We start from the raw sequence: 18,357 nt of genomic DNA on the forward strand, positions 1-18,357 counted from the left end.
TTCGGGCAGCCTCTCTTTATAACTTCTATTATTCAGCCACAAAGAAAAGGGTGTTTAAAGAGAAAGGGGAACACGCGTAGAATTGTTCACTGGAGTCTCGAGCCCGAAATCGAACCTACACTGTTTAAAGGGGCGTTTAAATAGCCGCTCGCGATATTTTGACAACTTTAGGACATCTCCACAGTTAAACAAATATCCACACCTGAAAAAGGTATATAAAATAAAACTGAAAAAAGACTAAACTTTAAAAAATAATGGACTATACCTACCAAAATACATTTTCTTGTACTATACATATGAACGTTCAAGCTGCTCGGTCGTGTACGTGTATTTACAAAGAGTTTAACGCACTGCACATAATACAACAAACCAAGAAAAACCACAACAGTTTAGTAATCCAAGTCATATGAATATTTTTACATTACTGATCCCTAAACTATAAGCATGTGCACTTCATTATTAATAGAATTCAGTAATGTATAATTACAAGACACATCCAATATTTTTCTTTGAAGGGTAAATTAAAATTGGGTATTTCGTTAAATAGAGATAATTTCTCTCTAGTTTATTAGGAAAGCAAAAAAGGAACTCCGAATTTGTGTACTCATATCAGATTGACATCAAAACTGGTGATCTATTTGCATTATACCTTCACAAAAAAGGTATAAATAATGATTGCAAAGTATTCAGATATAGTGTTATAGAGTGTTAGTTCAAGTTAATTTACAAAAAAAGATTATGCAAACATGATAACTTGCAAAAATTTCTAAAACATAGCAATATTTGGGTTATCAGAAAAACGATTGCTAGACAGTTAATAAAAACTTAAAACTCCAGTGTTCATTGCAAATGTTAACCATGTACATTGAATGCATAATTGTACAGTTAAAGCAGAAATTGGAAGCATTAAAATAGATGCAAAAAAACGGGTTGAAAACATAATCTACATTGGGCTAGCAATTTGTCTAAAATTTGAATAAAGAAGTTTGAAAATGAAGCTAAGAGCACTGGAACATGGTTGGAAGAGCAGCAGAATATTTCATTCGCAAAAAATGAAATGAAAATCATTTTCAAGAAAAAATGCCAATTTTGAGTACAATATGTACAGCGTAGTACCACACAATACTTAGGTATTTTCAGGTTTGAAAATAGTCGACCAGCATAATAATAATAATAAACAGAAAAAGAGGAATGAGAATAAAATAAAATTTACGCAAGCATTTTATCTTTCGATTTGCCGGGTGACAGGTTGCCTTAGCAACAAGACTGAACCAGAGGAAACTATGGGCAACGTATTGTCTCTATGGAACGAGATGAGGTGACTTACACTGTCAAACTGACGGTCTTTGGTACGAACCTGGTGACAAGAAAGACAAAACATGATATGCGTTTTAAACACCAAAGATACATTGTATTTAGGTGCCATTTATTTTAAGCTAATTTTAGAAAAAAGAATAATTATACGCAAAAAAGATGTTCTTTTATACTTATAAACCACTAAAATAATTAAAACATTTAACAAAGAGCTAATACTAATAAGAACTATATATTTGTAAAATTAATAAGAACTATACACCAATTTTCTCGCAACTAATCAAAACATCTAAGAATTGGTTTCATTTAAGGAAACATTGTAACTGCGGTGTAACAGGTTACATTTGCAGATAATAACTGTCATGCATACAAACAAGTTCTTACCACTCCATTGGGGTCAACAAGTAAAAGGTGTTTATACTGTCCGTCTTGTACTCCGCTCAGTACAAACTGTCCTTTAGTTGTCGTTGATTCACGGACGAGGAAATCTCCATCGTGGGAGAGGAGTTGCTCAGCTTCCTTGCGTGTCACATGACCATGGAACCAGGGTTTTGATTGGAGGGCGTTGGTGGCAGAAGTGGGCGTGGCTGGTGGGTTGAGGGTGTTTGCAAAAGGTCCTGGAAAAAGTTAGAAAATAGTTTGGCACAGCAGTTACAGTGGCTGTCTATAGCAAGGAGGTAAAAGGTTAAAACTGCTCCCATTAGATATAAGATATAACCCCAAAAGTTACAAAAGTGGTAACTCGTAAGCAGGTACAAGTTGCATAAAAAACAGAACACCTACATTAAAACAATCGTTACCCTGCAGTATTGGGTTAAATAGGTTACATTTATGATTACAAAATCACCCTAAAAAAATTTTCAACAAAATTGAAGGCTTTGAAAATTAAACAAGAATTTTTTGGGTAAATAAACAAAATAAGACTCACGCATGTCAAATGCATCCACAGATGGGCGCTTTTGATTGGTTGGCGTATGTTCACGTGACACGCCTATGGCAGCTGCAATGGCAAGGGCACCACCTCCACCAGATGATAGTTCTGTAAAGTAGAACATATAATATAGTAAGGTGGGGAAAGATGGGACACCTTTTCATGCTATTTTCTCTGCACATTTGGTAGTAAACAAAGAACTTTTAAAAAATTATAAAACTGTATGCTGACAACTCCCATAGAGCGTTGTTAATTCTTTAAAACAAAAACAACATTGCATAAGAATTATTTTTTTAGAAGAATGTTTATCCGAAATTAGAATCATTAAAAGAATAAATTATCTTTAAAATAAACATCAATACTTTACCATGTGACATAACTGGACTTGGCTGTGGGCTTGCCATTGGACGGACAGAAGCTGGTGTTGCCTATTTAATAAAACAATTGTTGAAATAAAGGAGTTTTTTAAGTAAATGGCAGCACTGGCTTGTTTATTTAGAAAGCAAATAAATCGATAGCGGTTGGAAGAAATGAAAATTTTCTCAAATTTGTTTATTATTTTAGCATTCTACAAAGCTGGTTTGAGATACTTTGCATTTAAGCAGATAGATGTAATAAAGTGGTCATTTCAAATTTTTAAAAACCAATAAATCAAATAAATTTTTGTTTAGTGGAAACCGATTTTAAATTAAGATTGTAAGAATCCTTTACATAATTTATAAAACCCTTTCCACCCACAATGGTAATTAAAAATCAATATTGTTTAATTCCTAATTGGATTACTGATGTGCTTACTAAAAAGACAATATGCACAGTAAGCTACAAAAATGCCCACAAATAAAAGCTGTTGTAAATGCCAACACTATTTTACTTTATATAGTAGAGCTGGCCATAGTTGCCAAACATTTTTAAATACAGGGAAAATTAGACGCACACACCTACAAATCTAACTCTTTGGTTATAATGTTTAATGACTTATGCAGTGTACAACACTCCATAACAGGTCGCACACCCTGTTATCCCTGGTTTGATGCCTATGCTGCTGACATTTTCTCTAGCACCCTAGCATTCTGTCCATTGTTACAAAGCACTTATTAATGTTGAATCACAGACAAAATAACTACCTCTTGTCCATGTGGCATGACGCAGGTGTTCACATAATTGTGATCTTCGAAATTGCGAGGAGTTCTACGTGGGGTGGGAGTGGAAAGTGTGGGGGTTGGGTCAGAACACTCGCTCTGAAAATAATTGAGTGATATATTTCAGGTTTTAAAGAGATATTTTGGTTATTGTTTTCGTTATGCGATCTTAAGGGATGAACTTTTTGTCTGCCTTACTGCTTTCACACAAATAGCTTTTTCACACCATATCAACATCACTATATATATACTGTTTCTGCCAGGCAAATGTATACTTGCATTTTGACTCGTCCCGCTCAAAATTTGTCCTAAATGACTTTTTGAAGTTGTGATTTTTTTTTATGCATAATAATTGTTAGTTTAGATTTTTAAAAGGTAAAATCACAAGCAAAACCCATAATACATTTCCAACCAACAGCTCACCTGCATTCCATTATTAATATATTCTTGTGAGTTATGGTGGTTGGGGTAAACCACTGCTCCTTCATCTATTTTTGATCCGTCATCCAATCTCTTCAGACCAGATTCAGGAGCTAATTTTCCTGGAATCTCGTTGTAATATTCAGGTTCATCATCCCCCCATCTTACAAATAAAAAATAAAATATTATATTATACATCCGGAAAATATCGACTATTTTTTAAATATTAATAAGTAAACATGGCATAAATACATGGGGCCAAACATAGAAAGGCAGGACTATCCTAAACTTTTCTGCACTGCATTAATCAGTGAACATTACAAACAGTAAGTTATATTTGTTTAACAAATATACATCGAACTATCCCCGCCTCCCCAGCATTTTAAAAGTGTAACACCTAGACCTACGTATAAAACAGCGCACATCTCATGCCCAAACAAAAGTAAACCTTGATTTTCCATCGTGGAATAGAGGTTCGGTACGGTCTGGTGGGGAGACTGCTTTCGGCGGATTCTTTAAATATTCTTTGAATCTGAGTTCGAATGCTTGCCCGATTGTGTTTATTACGTCCTGGGCTAAACCATCTGTGCACTTGAGCACATGACAGGCTGTAAGTTTATAAAAATAGGATTAGTAACCTGCTTTTATTTGCATAGCCTTACGTCATACAGGCCTATGTACATAAAAATAACAAGTTTCAAATCAGGTACTGAGGTACACAAGCGGGATAATGTTTAAGAGTTGAAACTAGATCATTTGTAACTACTGCGCTTGTTATGTAAACAGAAACTTAAACCAATAACTACCAATTAGCCCAATGACAATAAAAGGCTAAAAAGTGGGTTTATTTTGTGTGCAACAACTAATAAAAACATTACAAATTTACATTATACAATATATATATATGATTTAAATTTATACTGTAAAAGACTTAAAGGTGGGTTTATTTTGTGTGCAATACATTAAAAAAAATAACATTACAAATTTGCATTATACAATCTTATTATATATATATATAATTTAAACTTATACTATGATATAGCATTACAGAACTAGGTTGATGGTTAAGTTGTTTACCAAAACTGTCAAAGATTGCTACTTACTCATTCATAACTCATTTTGTAAACAGATAGTGACATAACTCAGCAATGAGCCATTAATCTCTGGCACCATTTCTTCAGTAAATCGTTATCTTATTTTAATTAAACCTAATATACACGGCTGGATCTAGACAGCAGTATCACGTACCTCTGCTATTAATTGGATCCTTGGCTACATAGGCAACATAATCAATAGTATCTGGGTCTCCACCAGAAGCAAATGATATTGATTGCATTTGATGGTTGGCAATAAACTAAAGGGAAATAGAAATTGAGGTTTATGGGATGGTATAGAAAATTTGACTACTGGTTTTTATATATTCATAAGAAAATTTCTTGGAAATTAATAGGAATATTTTAATGTTAATATATATAATTAAATACGATAATTTAAAAATCTCAATTTCTATCTGTTCCAAATGTCAAGTATTGTTTTAACTATAAAATGTGCATTATATATAATATATCCATTGAAAAATTTAAACAAAAAATCATGTTCTGTGTTTTTATTACAACATTATAACCAACCCAATTCCTTACTATGAAGTATTGACACATTGTATAACTTTTTATACAGGCCACTGTGTGACTGTGTGGGTACAAACACAAGCATGAGTCAATAAGTCTCAATATACACTGCATAGTACACAGCAACACACACATGTTGTTAAAAGTCATTCTAAAACCAACGTAATACTTCAGACTGCTCCAATAAAAAGTCACTCTATAGTGGAAATGTCATGTTTTGTCATTTTTTAAATTCCGAGGTGATATTGTTGAAATAAAGTTGAAACTAAGGTCATCAAACATAGGGAATCTTAATAATTAATGCGGCGAATTGCGAATACAATACTTTAGCTCTGCTTTTTGCATAGACAATGAACAGTAGGGTAAACTCTGTTACTCTGGTTTACATTTAAAACTGGAGCGCTAAAATAGGCTAAAAACTGTAATGTCACTCAGGTTTTAAAAGTATAGGACCCCAATGTTCTATAGCCAACAACCTAATAAAACAAAGTTTTCTAACCTGCCCTGTGTTGGAAACCACCAAGGTAAGACTAGCAGTTGAAATTGTCAGATTTATGAAGGATTGAGAAAACTTTAGGTTTGGTCTTTCACCCAAAATTCTTGTCACATCTTTCGGAGGTTTCTTTCTTCCACTCCTGTTCGCTGCTGGAGGAAGAGGAGACACCCCGGTGGAGGCAAGGACTCGCCAAATTGCTTCTCTAAGTTGAAAAACAATATTGTGTTAAAAATCTGGGTTTGAACACAAGATTACGGAAGTATTAAAAAATAAGCATTTCGAAACCTAACCCAGAACACGACTTAACAGATTTTTTGTGAAAAATTATTCAAAAACCCTAACCGAATTCTTACTTTTCTGATATAAAAAAAACATTACAGCAACAAAATTAAATGTGAGAACAGTTACACAAGAGTTGGTAACTTCTTTGGTTGGAGGAGACATGAAACCTACCTCTTTTTATTTAAATGTATTTTGTAACAGCCATATAATTTTACAACTAATAAGCAAATATCTTAATAAAAACTCAATTGAATTCATAAAACTGTCGTGGTAAACATCAAACGAATTGCTCTCATTAAAAGAACTTTAGACTACATTGTCGTTTCTTAACTATTATATCAAACTCGTTCCAAAAAAACAAACTTCAATATGAGCTATACATAGAAAATGCATAATTAGCAAAAATTTTCTCACTTTGTTGCCAATGTTCTCATATCAAAGTCCAAAGTCCTCATACTCTGTCTCACTTCCACACATCCAAGATACTAAAAAAAGCAATTTAATTTCATTATTGACATTCGTGTGTAATAACAAACTATTACCCTTTTTGAATAGTGAAATGTTTATGCAAATAGCGATGCGCATGAAGTTGTTATTTGGTAACTAATTTGCTAATCGTGTTATTTAACTTATTTTACATGGTTATCAGTTTATGTGTGTATCAACATTGAGTTAGCTTATTTAAGCTCAAGATTGTTAAACCATGTTTATAAGATAATTTCTGATACTTTATGATGCTATTACCAACTTAAAACTGTAAAATTGATACCCAAAGAAGATTAGTCTCTTGAAAATGAAACTGTTCTTTGTTTACCGTGCCACTAGCGGTTCGGCCGTTATGCACGTAACACACAGATTAAGCATTAAAGCATGTTCTTATTTATTACAAATAAAACTGGGCATTTTTAATAACCAACACTCAATGATAAAGAATTTCTATATTCAACAGAATTTCAATATTGAACGTAAACCCCTATGTCAGCTATACAAGCATTAAAAAGCTTAGTCTTATAGTACTACATTAACATGGTAATATACCTGTACTGAATAGACCACCCCAGGTCCCATTACAGAGCTATCTGGATGCAGCCACCCTCTTTGGGGCTTATTCACAAAACTTCCTGATTTTCTCCATTCATTAGTTTGGTCCCCCTCGACCAGTTTCTTATTTCTTCGCATCATAAGTCAAGTTCTATTATGGTACTGTAAAAACTGGCAGTTTAGTAAACGGTATGTCGTTTCCGGATGGTAAAATGCTGCCCTTTACGGCGAAAGGAACGCAAATATTATAGTTGTATACGTTGTAAACAAAGGACTATAAACTGTTCTATTTCCTTCTTTCACACTATTCAAATTCATTCGTGTGGTAAGTCTAAGAGTTACAACACAACATGACTAACTGCTTAGCTATTTCATTTCTCCGGTTGAACGCGCGCGCCTGTTCTTATCAAAGCGGGGTGTTGGGCTAGAAAATATGGAAAGAAGGCAAAACCATAGAATGTTCAGCATTCTATGGTCAAAATTCAAATTACACGAAAAGTGCAGGGGGAAATAAGCCATTTAAAAATTCTAACCACTCTCATGCTTATAGACATTTCCAAATGAAAGTTTTAGACGCCTACAGGCTAAGTATGAACAAGAATATGAAGTATATGCACAAACCTCTGCTGCCACCGTGCGGATTGAATTATTTATACAAACGACCGCAAGTTTGCTAAACACACAGTACAACAGCAATAATACCAGCTTTAAATTTATTTTGATTCGCAGACAATGAAAAAATGCAATGTTGAAAAATACGATACTAAATTTAAGGTATCGCCCGCTCAAAAGCATTTGGAAATCACGCTTTTAAATGAAATGACTTCTGTAAAATAAAAATAGGATTAAAATACCTTCATAGTTTATCTGGCTGGCGTTGGTGAAAAGCCACTACGGCACGACAAGCCCCCAGCCAATGGTAGTGGGTTTCTACTCAGGTGAGAAACCCTTGCGGGATGTTACTGTCCACGCAGGTTAAAGAAACCCCCATAGACAAAAATAATACAACGAAGGCACATTAGAAAATGTGCACAACAAAAAACACACCAACAAAAAGACAAAAATAGTACAACGAGTGCAGCGACATACATGTGCCAAACATGCAACAAACCTAACAGCTCAATCATACAAAAAGGGACATAGTCAAAAGTTAATAAACGCGAACATAATCATTGAAACATCTACAAACAAAATATGGTTCAAATCCTAAAGAATAATCATCTGAAGTGTGTACACCATATTGAATGTTTGACCACAAGGAGTCGAAAACAACAACAGTTCCGTATGTGCCAATAGTTCCGTATGTGCCAATCAAAGGGTAAGTCGACATGTTGGTACCGCGATACTCTAGTCGTATCTTCACGCTGTATAATAACGTCCGGATGTTACGCACCGCAACGACTGCTACGAAACTGCATCAGGTTGTTACGAACCGCATTGACAGTGACCTAAATATCTAGCGTAGCATCACTGGCGGCGACGCCCACACAACAACCTGACCGTGACGTAACTCAATCGAAACTGACGTAACCGCATCGAACGCAGGGTCAGGACAATGCTCTGACCCACCGTAACGACGTCGTAGCGTAACTGTGACGTGGCCATCGTCCCAATCACGCTACATGACGTTTTAATATAAAGTTATAGTAGTTTTGTTTTATCGGGATGGGGTATAGTTTAAATTATGAACTTTAATTATGCGCATATTATACTGCGTGTTAATATTGCTCGAGTATTTGTGTAGCAAGACAGCGTTCTCACCAATCGATCAGAAAAATGCAGAATCGCCGAAGGATTCGACCTTTGTAGAGGAAGTACCCAATAGAGTGTACAACAACAAAATCCGATTCAGCAAGATATTCGTCATAGTTTCGTTGCATATATTTCATAGACATGCAAAATGCACTAAAGTAGTGACTGACTAAAAATAGCTGGCAACATTAGACCCAGCAGAACAAGAATACAGCAGCGCAGACAAGACACACATACAACACACGACTCATACTTATAATATATACGTAAACCTCAAACCGTGTATCCCTTTTATGTCGTCTTCGTCTTTGTTTTTCGCTGGCAAAACAAACGTAATAATTACGTCATATTGCATACTCAAATGAGCTATATCTTTCCAACTGTTAACAATAAATTTATTGATTTTTTTATTATTACTGTAGTCGGAAATAGATTTCAAGTTCTTTTTGAGTTTTTCACCAAATAATATAATGATAATATACAATACCTTGCGCTTTTCTTCGGCAGCTTTATTTGACTTTTCTGCAAGAATATAATCGTTTGAGTCTGTGTATATTATTACGTCATTTATAATTACCTTCATTCTTCTTCCGTGCCACATGGCCCGCTTGATTCTCTGTGACGTCACATACCATATTCTAAAAATATCGAACATTTTTAAACGGGTATTTGTAAGCAATACGGATTAATAAAAGAAATGAACTTACGAAGTGGGTTCTTCTGTTGCGTCATCACCACTTCGTAACGTCACATCATCGATGTTTCTAGAAAAGAGCTTATGTACGTAATAATGCCAACTGTGATTTATACGTTACCAATTCGTTGATCTTCTTGCTTCGCGCTCATAGGGCAAATTTAATTAGAATATACAAGTAATGTGCCTTGCGTCGACGCAAAACGCGCATGGGGCCCCATGATAAAAATCGCGAAACGCATACGTAGAACAAACCGTATTGTGACGTCAAGGGCGAGTGTTGACCAGCAGCGATGACCTAACTATGACGTAACAATATTAGCGAAAGCGACGCGGTAACTACAGGAGGTTATTCAAAGCGATAGTAGCGATTGTGACGTAATTTCCTATATTATGACGTGATAAACAACCGTTGCGCGGAATTAAAGTATATTCAACCTAAGGCACAATAATAATATAATAATATTTAAACAATTTAATAACAATGATAACAATAGTTAAATAATAAAATAATAATATTAAATAGTAATATACCGGTATAAATTACAATAGTTTTAACTTAAATAATACTCAACTTAAAATCTTGAAATACAATCCATTTTAGTTGCAGAACTAACTTCAACCAACCGTCCACGTAGTGTAACTGCCACGCATTGGAAAGCGAGTGTTTTGTAAGCGAGGACTGTGTGCCAATCAACCAAAAGCGGGGAGGGCTAATCAACTTGGAAAATGTCCTTGGAGGCATTTTTAGTGTTGCCTGATGTTTTTCTATCCGCTAACGGCGCATGATGGCATTGTTTTCAACAAACACCTTTGTGACCTTATAACGCGGTCGAAAGAGCCGACATGAACTATTCCGGAGTTCTTCGCGAAGTTATAAATTGTGAACAATTTTTAGTATGTGTTGTTTTAAATCGGAAACACCTATATTAATCACAGGGTGTCTGGAGCTGTATAAATTGTTGTTTCCGTAGCTTTTTTTAGAATCACTTTGCCGTCGCCGTGGCAAAGTGGTTAGCGCGCCTCCCTGTAATCCAGAGGTTGTGGGTTCAACACTCGTCGCTGCTACTATTGTAGGCGTATATGTCCTTGGGCAAGACACTTAACAGCAATTTCTCCAACCCAGTGGTCATCATGAGCTGTCCAAATTATCAGCCATACATAAAAAAATAACATAAACACCCACAAAGTAACATACATGGTAACTCGTAAGCTTGCACGAGCCGTATGAAGTTTTCCGGCCACACAAGGATAAAGTAAGTTACATTCATCCATTTTTGCTAATTTTCTAAAATAAACTATTTCTAAACATGACACAAAATAACTATAAATAAATTTTATTCGGTACAACTGTTTGGCAACTTATTTTCCAAGAAGGTTTTCATGTGGGAACACTGTAGCAGTTTAATTGCTTCATCTGTGTAATAAGCTTCAGAAAACAAGTTTTAAATTGAAAAAAGTGTAACCAAGATGTAATACCCAAAAAGTGTACGTAAGTTTTGCGTTTCAAAATATTTGTACGAAAAAATAAGCAGTTTTAGGTGTTGGTCATAATTTTTCAAAATTTTACTAATATTTTAATTTTTTCGCGGAAAAAAGTGCATGATAACTGAAACTTTGCAGAAAAAACGAAATTTTTCATATATTTCGCTCTCTTGGTTTAAAGTTCGTCTTTAGAGCTGCTGAGTTTCTCGTTAACAAATTTCAGGAGATCGTCAAGCTCTCTACCGCCATCGTATTTCACTGGTTTATCTTTGGAGCCCTCTGGTGCCCAGTACAACGTAGGAAAACCTTCTGCTTTATACGCAGAGTGAGGAATGTCGTTTGCAGTTGCGTCCATTTTGGCAATTACTACTTTGTCGTTGCCCTGAAAATGGTAAATTCTCTATAAACAATACAGTAAAAAATAGGAATACACAAAAAAGTTTATTTATTTTATTTAGGTTGGGAAAAAATGGGGCACTTTTAAACAAAGAAAAATTTCAAGAATTATAAAACTGTATCCTCACAACTCCCATAGACCAGTGTTAATTGTTAAAACACTATCAGGATATTTTTGGATATTATCTGCTAAAGATGTCCCATCTTTACCAATTAAAAAAACAAACATTTAGGTACAAATTTAAATCAGTGTAAATTAGACACTGGTAAAAAATTTTTTTACCAAAATAGACACAAAAAAGATTTCCAAAACTAATCTAAAAATATTCCTCCTACAGAATCTCCTTACCTTTAATTTCTTTCCTAGTTTTTTAAACACTGGTTCAAGTTTTTTACAATGGCCACACCATGGTGCATAGAATTCTATTAGGACGTTCTTTTTTCCCATCACAAGTTCATTAAATGTGTCACCAACTACAACTTTCACTGCTCCACTGTTTTTCTTTGGTTTTGGAGCAGATTTAATTTTCGGTTTCAATTTGCCTAAACAAAAAATGTAAAAACTATTTTATTTTTTTTAAATTAAAAGTGTAAAAAATAGAGGCATAGGCACCAAACCTGGGGTGGCACCGTGGGTTAGCCTACTCTGACATTTTCTGTATCGAATTTTTCAGTATCAGTAAACATTACAAGTTTTACACCCAATTAAATTAGTTTCGAGGATTGTGCGTTCAAGTTACCCCGCACAAGCTTTGGTTTAGGCCTATATTAGGTACACCATGGAACCTAGAACTTGTACCAAAGTTGACCCATTACCCGTTTAAAAAAATAATAGGCAGGAACTATAAAAATAAAGTTGTAAACAAATTTTTAAAAATAAAAGTTTCTTCTTCACTTAATTGTTGGAATTACCACACCAGAGGTCTTAAAAAGTGTAAAAATTAGCAAAAAAATCATTTTGAATCACCTGCTAAGAAATCTTCGACAAATTCTTGTAGAACCTCTGCATCAAACTCATCATTCGGTTCCATGGGATATTTTCTATCTTCATCATCATAAGCGATCACGTTTATCTCTTCGGGTGAATCTTCCAATCCAACTCTCTTTAATTCCTCTGTTTGGAAAAAAGGGTAGTTATAAGTGCATGTACTATTTTTCCTCAAACATTTTTTTCACAAGAGTTTTTTAATCAGATTACAAAAATATGTTTAAAATTTAAAAAAAATATATACCCTGTTTGGGAAAAAGGTTAAATTTTGAGCATGTGTAATATTTTTCTTCAAACATAACAAAATTTGTCTGACAAGATCTATATGGATCAGTATTTTTAAATTCTAAAAAAAATATTATTAGAAATTAAAAAAAACTTAGAACTAAAATTGAAAAGTCGAATTAAACAAAACAATGTTAATTTTGTAAAAAAAAAAAATTGCCTAAAAAAATGGTAAAAGAAATGATAATAAAAAATAATTCTGGTAAAAAAAATTCAGGTGAATTATTTGATGCTTGTTTTCTTATTCAGATAATACCTTGGAAATCTTCTTCATTGGCGATTGCGAAAGTAACTTTTTTAAATTGATTTGCGACTTCCAAGACTTTGTTTCTCCAAACCTGAGTTGCCACTCTGAATATTGTGAATATTAAATAAATTTAAATGAATTTTATCCTTGCATAGCTGGAAAACGACTGTCGTTATAACACGGATGTTCTGTTTCATACACCTCAAACTAGCTTATGATTTGCCACAAGTTAAAATTTGGTAGTGTCTGTGACATGACTTGAGGCAGTTAATAAAATGGCAAAAAAACATAATAAAAATAAATCAAATTACACTTTAATGGTTACATATGCTTGTCTAATCTAAAACACCAAAAAACCTGTCTTAGGCAATGTAATAGCAAGAAAAAATTTTGCACCGTGATGTAAAAAAATGTAAAAAAAAGTCACAATAAATAAATACCTGTAATCAAAACTAAAGTCCACACCATAATACACAACCACGAGAGGACGTTTTCCGTATCTCTTGTCTTTATTATCTCTCGTACGTTGTCCAACCAGTGGTACAGAGTGAGATGAAAAATATTTCTCGAGTTCTGCTTTTGTTGTGCTTTTCTAATAAAATATTAGGCACACATAGTAAAAAATCATGTTTTTTTAAAAAAAAATGGAAAACAATTTTTAGATATAATATATATATAATTCAGAAATTCTTAAAGAATCCTTACAGAAAAGGGAAACTTGTAACTTTTCTTCTCATATTTTGAATGAAATCGCTCGGGATGAAACAGGACGATCTCTCCTTCTGAACATCCAACATCGTCCATCACATCTTTGTTGAACGTGTGGTGGAAAGTGTATTCGGATCGAAGGCTGTTGCCTGGGTGGATGAAATGTTAAATGTTATGATGTTGAATTATGTATTGTTTTGTTTGTAGTCACATTTTTAGCTTAAAACTTGAGTTATGTCCCGAAACAAAGAAAAAAAAAAAAAAATGCTTCTGATTGTATTTGTATATCTTATAGTATTAAATATTTTAAAAATAATTAATGCAAACAGATCCACAAATGTGATTGTGGCGGTAACACTGGGTACAAGGCTCAAAGCTACCATTCCAAGCATATGTGTCATTAGGTAGAACACTAAACCCTAATTCTTTAACCTGTTGGTTCCCTTATGGGTTGTCTAAATTGTGGAACAATACAATAAATAAATGAACACATACATAATTAGTTTTCACATAAGTGGTAACTTGTAAGTGGGTACGAGGTGTATGAAACAGAACACCAGTGTTATAAGTTAAATAACGACCATCAATGCCTTGAAATGAGAGTGATCCACTTATTCCTGTATTAATTTTAAAATCTACATACACTGATCATTGCTCTATAGATATCTCACCAGAATCTTGGTAAACTTCCAAGTTAGTATCATCAGCACCATTGAAGCATCCAATGATGGTAACATCAGATGAATGATGAAGTATGTTTCGGATCGCTTTCACAGTTTCTACGCTCGTGGAAGGTGGTTTACTCTGCTCCAACATGTAGTTCACGATGCCTTGGAAAAAAAAAATTTTAATAACTTAACAAAAAAATAGATAATTTAAAGTTATTGAGATTATTTGAATAAAAGACTGACAATACCATTTAGGTGTAAAATATATTTCTTTTATTTTACAATTAGTTAGACTTGATTTTTGTCTGTTACGATTTTTAGCACCAAATCTTTATTGTAATTACTGATATTTCTATAAACTGCAGTGGTTTGAAAAGAATGTTTCATTAGCTTCTATATATATTGTTATCGTTTTTAAACTGTGCAATGTATTATACAAACACTTAGCATTAAATTCTACTTGATTTACCTAGTTTCCCAATTTGAGGAAAAAATACCAACCTGTTTTATCCCGACCACCGTCATATTCATATGCACGTCCACGTCTAAACAACTTAAGTGTGGGGTAACCCGATACATCGAACCTCGTTCCTAGGGCAGATTCTGCTGTTGCATCAACCTAAATGTTTTGTGCAAATTTTGGATTTAATTTTTGACAATTGAAAGAACTTTTTGTTTATCACACAAAATGGTTTTAGTAAAAAAGCGTTTTGTTATGTGGAAACCGGTGTGAAATATGTTTTAGACTTCATTTCAGTTTTATGTCTGAACAGTTTTTACCCTACTGTTAGGTGTTTATACAAACAAACAGACCTAAAGTCTATTGAATACCCAGCATTGAGAAAGAGATTTCATGAGTTTGACAGCAATAGGTTAAACTGTATTTCAAGAAAAATTTTACTAAAAATTAAAGCATGACACAGCGGACGCCTATTATCAGTTCAATACATTTTAAAACTTTTGCATTTTAAAACCAACAATACGGCAAATATGTAAATTCCACCTACCTTAGCAAGAGGTAATGGCGTATCTCGATTCTTTAACTCCTGAGCAGCTGCCTCGTATTCGGGGGCGAGCTTTTTGCAGTGGCCACACCATGGGGCGTAAAACTCAACCAGAATAATGTCAGCGTTGTTCACTATCTCGTCAAAGTTTTCAGTGGTGAGTGTCAATACTGCCTCTGGTGGTGGCTTCCAGTCAGGGTCCGATAGCTCCATCACTTTTTGCACAACAGCTGGAAAAAGGTTTTCATTTTTAACTCTTTTTTTTACATAAATATCATAGGCCTAAATCTGGGTGGCAGAGACCAAAGTAAGCAGGCCTACCCTGGATTTGTCTACACTGAGTTAAACATTAGAAGCATTAAGTTAGATTTGTTTCATAGAAATATACATCTATCTAACCCTGACCCCACTGCATTGACTATTATGTAAACTATTGTCTGAACTTGGGCTGAACATATTGACTAAAATTAGATACAACATATCGACATACATTTTTCAGGAATTTAGTTAAAAAAGCGATGTAACAAAATTCAAAAAATCGATTAGTACAATTAGTTGAATAACATACCATCTTCAGTCCTTGCGCCATCATATGTGATAGCTTGATGTTCTCCATCAACTTTTTTTAGAATCTTTACAGTTGGATACCCGGTGACTTCGTACCTCCCTCCTAGATCTTTACTTGCTGTTGCATCAATTTTCGCAACCGCAACTTTTCCCTCCAAAGCCTGGAACAGTTAACAAAATGGTAAACATTAACTTACACAATAATAATCCCTTTTTATTGCCGGCATGAATTTATAAAATTTGAAAAAATTGTGTAATAGTAATAGCATACAATTTGGTATAAATTGGTGTATCCTGGGTTCTGAATATGGGATCAGTCTATTATTCAATGAACTATCTGTCCCAGTGTCAGGGTAATGTTTCTACTTCAGATGAAAATCCACTCAAACAAATTGTGTAAAAAATATCCTGAGCGCAAAAAAAACTTTTTCATTTGCCAATTACCTGTGCAATTTTTTCATATGTGGGAGCAAATGTTTTGCAGTGGCCGCACCATGGGGCGTAAAACTCCAATAAAACAACTTCTTTATCTTCGATGAAAGAATCAAAATTATCATCAGTTAAAACGTAAACCCCATTTTCCCGTTCTGGTTCAGAGGGCGCAGATTCTTCTTCCTCGTCTTCTAATAGAAAATGTTAACATAGAAACATTATAAAATCTGCCTCCATACGTATATATGGAGACTACATAAAATAGCGAATTTATTTTTGTAAATTTAAAATTTGTATGCTGTTTTTATGCTTGATTGTATTTATTTTTGTAAAATAATTTTGTTTCCAAATGGCATATTTGCGTAGAATGTCTTTTGTATAAGACTGGGGCTAAAAGTCTAAAACAAAGGTCCTTTTACAGGTCTAAAACTTTTTACAGAACTAAAACAAAGTGTGTGGAAATGAAATACAATTACAGAAACCACTTGGTAGTTAGGAGCTATTAGTTATGAGACATGGGCTATAGTGAATATATGTGGTTACAGGTTAATGGGTTTGCCGAAAATAAGGGGAGAGATGGTTCACTAGCATCGAGATTTCATTCTTAACAACCTGAATCATCATTCTCTTCTTCATCAGCTTTGCTTAAACTTGCTGTCAGCAATAAGCCAAGAGATATAAGAAGTAAAATGTTTTTCCACCGATACATATTTAAACTTACCAACGCGAAGATTCTACCTTAAAATACCTGGAATTTGAAGAATGTCATTACTTTAAAATCGTAACAAAGTATTGAAACTCATTATAATCACTTTATGAAACATCTTATAGTTACACAGTCAATAAATGAATGAATGTCACTAATTTACTGTCGCGTGGCAGGGCAATAACAGTCCTAATAACACGGGTGTCTGTTTTCCCGTCCTGCCCGATTACGAGTTACCACGTAACGGATATACTTTACGAGCATCAAAACATAAGTGGTTCATATTATTTAAATCAGTTTTAACTAGTTTAAACTAGTTCTGTTTCAGCCCACAGACTCAAATACAAATGGCAAAGGCACCGGTTCGGATTTTACACCTGACCGAATAGACACACATACATGTTGTGAATAATGGACCAATCAGAAGCCTGAACGTTGCAACACGTGTACTATTGCATCTTTTTTATTCACTCGACCGTGGAAGAGTGGTCCACCTTTTAATTTTTACCGGGGAGTTTACACCGGGGTTTTACCGGATACTTATCATTTGCCTATTGGAATGAAGGCAGAATATTAACCAATATGTAATAATATGGATATATTGCTAATCAATAATATTATATGAATGAATGTAACCTATTTATCCTAGAGTTTTATACACTTCGTACCTGCTTATACAAGTTAACGCGTGTGTAACTTTCTGAGTAAGATGTGCCAAATAGAACAACACAATTTTGTTACCAAGAAACAGAAAATACCAGATGAAACGACAGTCGTTGGAACACACCACAAATTAGAAAAAGACATATTTATGACATTATTTATTAACAGCAAACTGTTGTTGTATAATTAAAAAAACAAAACACCCCCGATTCAAATAAGTTATAACGTTAAGCTTATACGAACGCATATCATAACAAATACATTACGTTATGATTTGCATACATAACAGCCATTATCCTAATTATCACTTAGCAAGAATAAAGTGCCGACGTTCTATGGTTGGTAGGTTTTGCCTAGCAATTTGTTTATTAATGCCGAACCACCACAAAACGCGGCGTATTTACGTAAACAGTTGTGTAGACCCTGGCCGGCAAGTGTATTTGTACGATCGTTATATCGTTTAAAACCAAAGGTGAAATAGCATTAAGAAAGTGTATAAATATATGGTACT

At 34.1% G+C, this 18,357-nt stretch overlaps 2 protein-coding genes across 3 annotated transcripts; both read right to left on the bottom strand.

Annotated features, from left to right (window-relative positions):
• Positions 1-310: 310 nt before the first annotated feature.
• On the bottom strand, positions 311-7,588 carry LOC149729914 (SHC-transforming protein 1-like). Its single transcript, XM_089886554.1, has 11 exons — positions 7,249-7,588; positions 6,625-6,695; positions 5,932-6,130; positions 5,053-5,158; positions 4,253-4,412; positions 3,808-3,967; positions 3,370-3,483; positions 2,613-2,673; positions 2,243-2,353; positions 1,699-1,931; positions 311-1,357 (listed from the first exon to the last, which is right to left on the bottom strand). The coding sequence occupies exons 1-11, from the start codon at positions 7,390-7,392 to the stop codon at positions 1,223-1,225; spliced, it is 1,494 nt and encodes a 497-aa protein (XP_089742680.1). The 5' UTR covers positions 7,393-7,588; the 3' UTR covers positions 311-1,222.
• A 3,430-nt stretch (positions 7,589-11,018) lies between these two features.
• LOC149729915 (protein disulfide-isomerase A4-like) lies at positions 11,019-17,247 on the bottom strand. Of its 2 annotated transcripts, none has more exons than XM_089886549.1 (12): positions 17,090-17,247; positions 16,490-16,665; positions 16,047-16,206; positions 15,482-15,708; positions 14,976-15,093; positions 14,478-14,636; positions 13,804-13,955; positions 13,539-13,690; positions 13,108-13,202; positions 12,546-12,692; positions 11,928-12,121; positions 11,019-11,564 (listed from the first exon to the last, which is right to left on the bottom strand). In XM_089886549.1, exons 1-12 carry the CDS (start codon positions 17,184-17,186, stop codon positions 11,358-11,360), a joined length of 1,884 nt encoding a protein of 627 aa, XP_089742675.1. In that variant the 5' UTR covers positions 17,187-17,247; the 3' UTR covers positions 11,019-11,357. The 2 variants fall into 2 exon arrangements, with proteins under 2 accessions (XP_089742675.1, XP_089742674.1); XM_089886548.1 differs by having other exon boundaries at positions 16,490-16,668.
• Positions 17,248-18,357: the final 1,110 nt, after the last annotated feature.

The sequence above is a fragment of the Ciona robusta genome, chromosome 10, assembly GCF_009617815.1.
Source record: "Ciona robusta chromosome 10, ASM961781v2".
In the NCBI taxonomy this organism is placed as follows: domain Eukaryota; kingdom Metazoa; phylum Chordata; class Ascidiacea; order Phlebobranchia; family Cionidae; genus Ciona; species Ciona robusta.

What these genes read in the sequence shown, in the direction of transcription:
- LOC149729915 (XM_089886548.1), bottom strand. Translation starts at nt 17,186, where the DNA reads ATGTATCGGTGGAAAAACATTTTACTTCTTATATCTCTTGGCTTATTG. An exon ending in GACTTTAGTTTTGATTACAG is followed by an intron (nt 13,203 to 13,538) that starts GTATTTATTTAT and finishes CACAATATTCAG; the next exon opens with AGTGGCAACTCAGGTTTGGA. An exon ending in CAATGAAGAAGATTTCCAAG is followed by an intron (nt 12,693 to 13,107) that starts GTATTATCTGAA and finishes TTTTCCAAACAG; the next exon opens with AGGAATTAAAGAGAGTTGGA.
- LOC149729914 (XM_089886554.1), bottom strand. Translation starts at nt 7,392, where the DNA reads ATGATGCGAAGAAATAAGAAACTGGTCGAGGGGGACCAAACTAATGAA. An exon ending in ATATTAATAATGGAATGCAG is followed by an intron (nt 3,484 to 3,807) that starts GTGAGCTGTTGG and finishes AATTATTTTCAG; the next exon opens with AGCGAGTGTTCTGACCCAAC. An exon ending in TGTGGATGCATTTGACATGC is followed by an intron (nt 1,932 to 2,242) that starts GTGAGTCTTATT and finishes AACTTTTTCCAG; the next exon opens with GACCTTTTGCAAACACCCTC.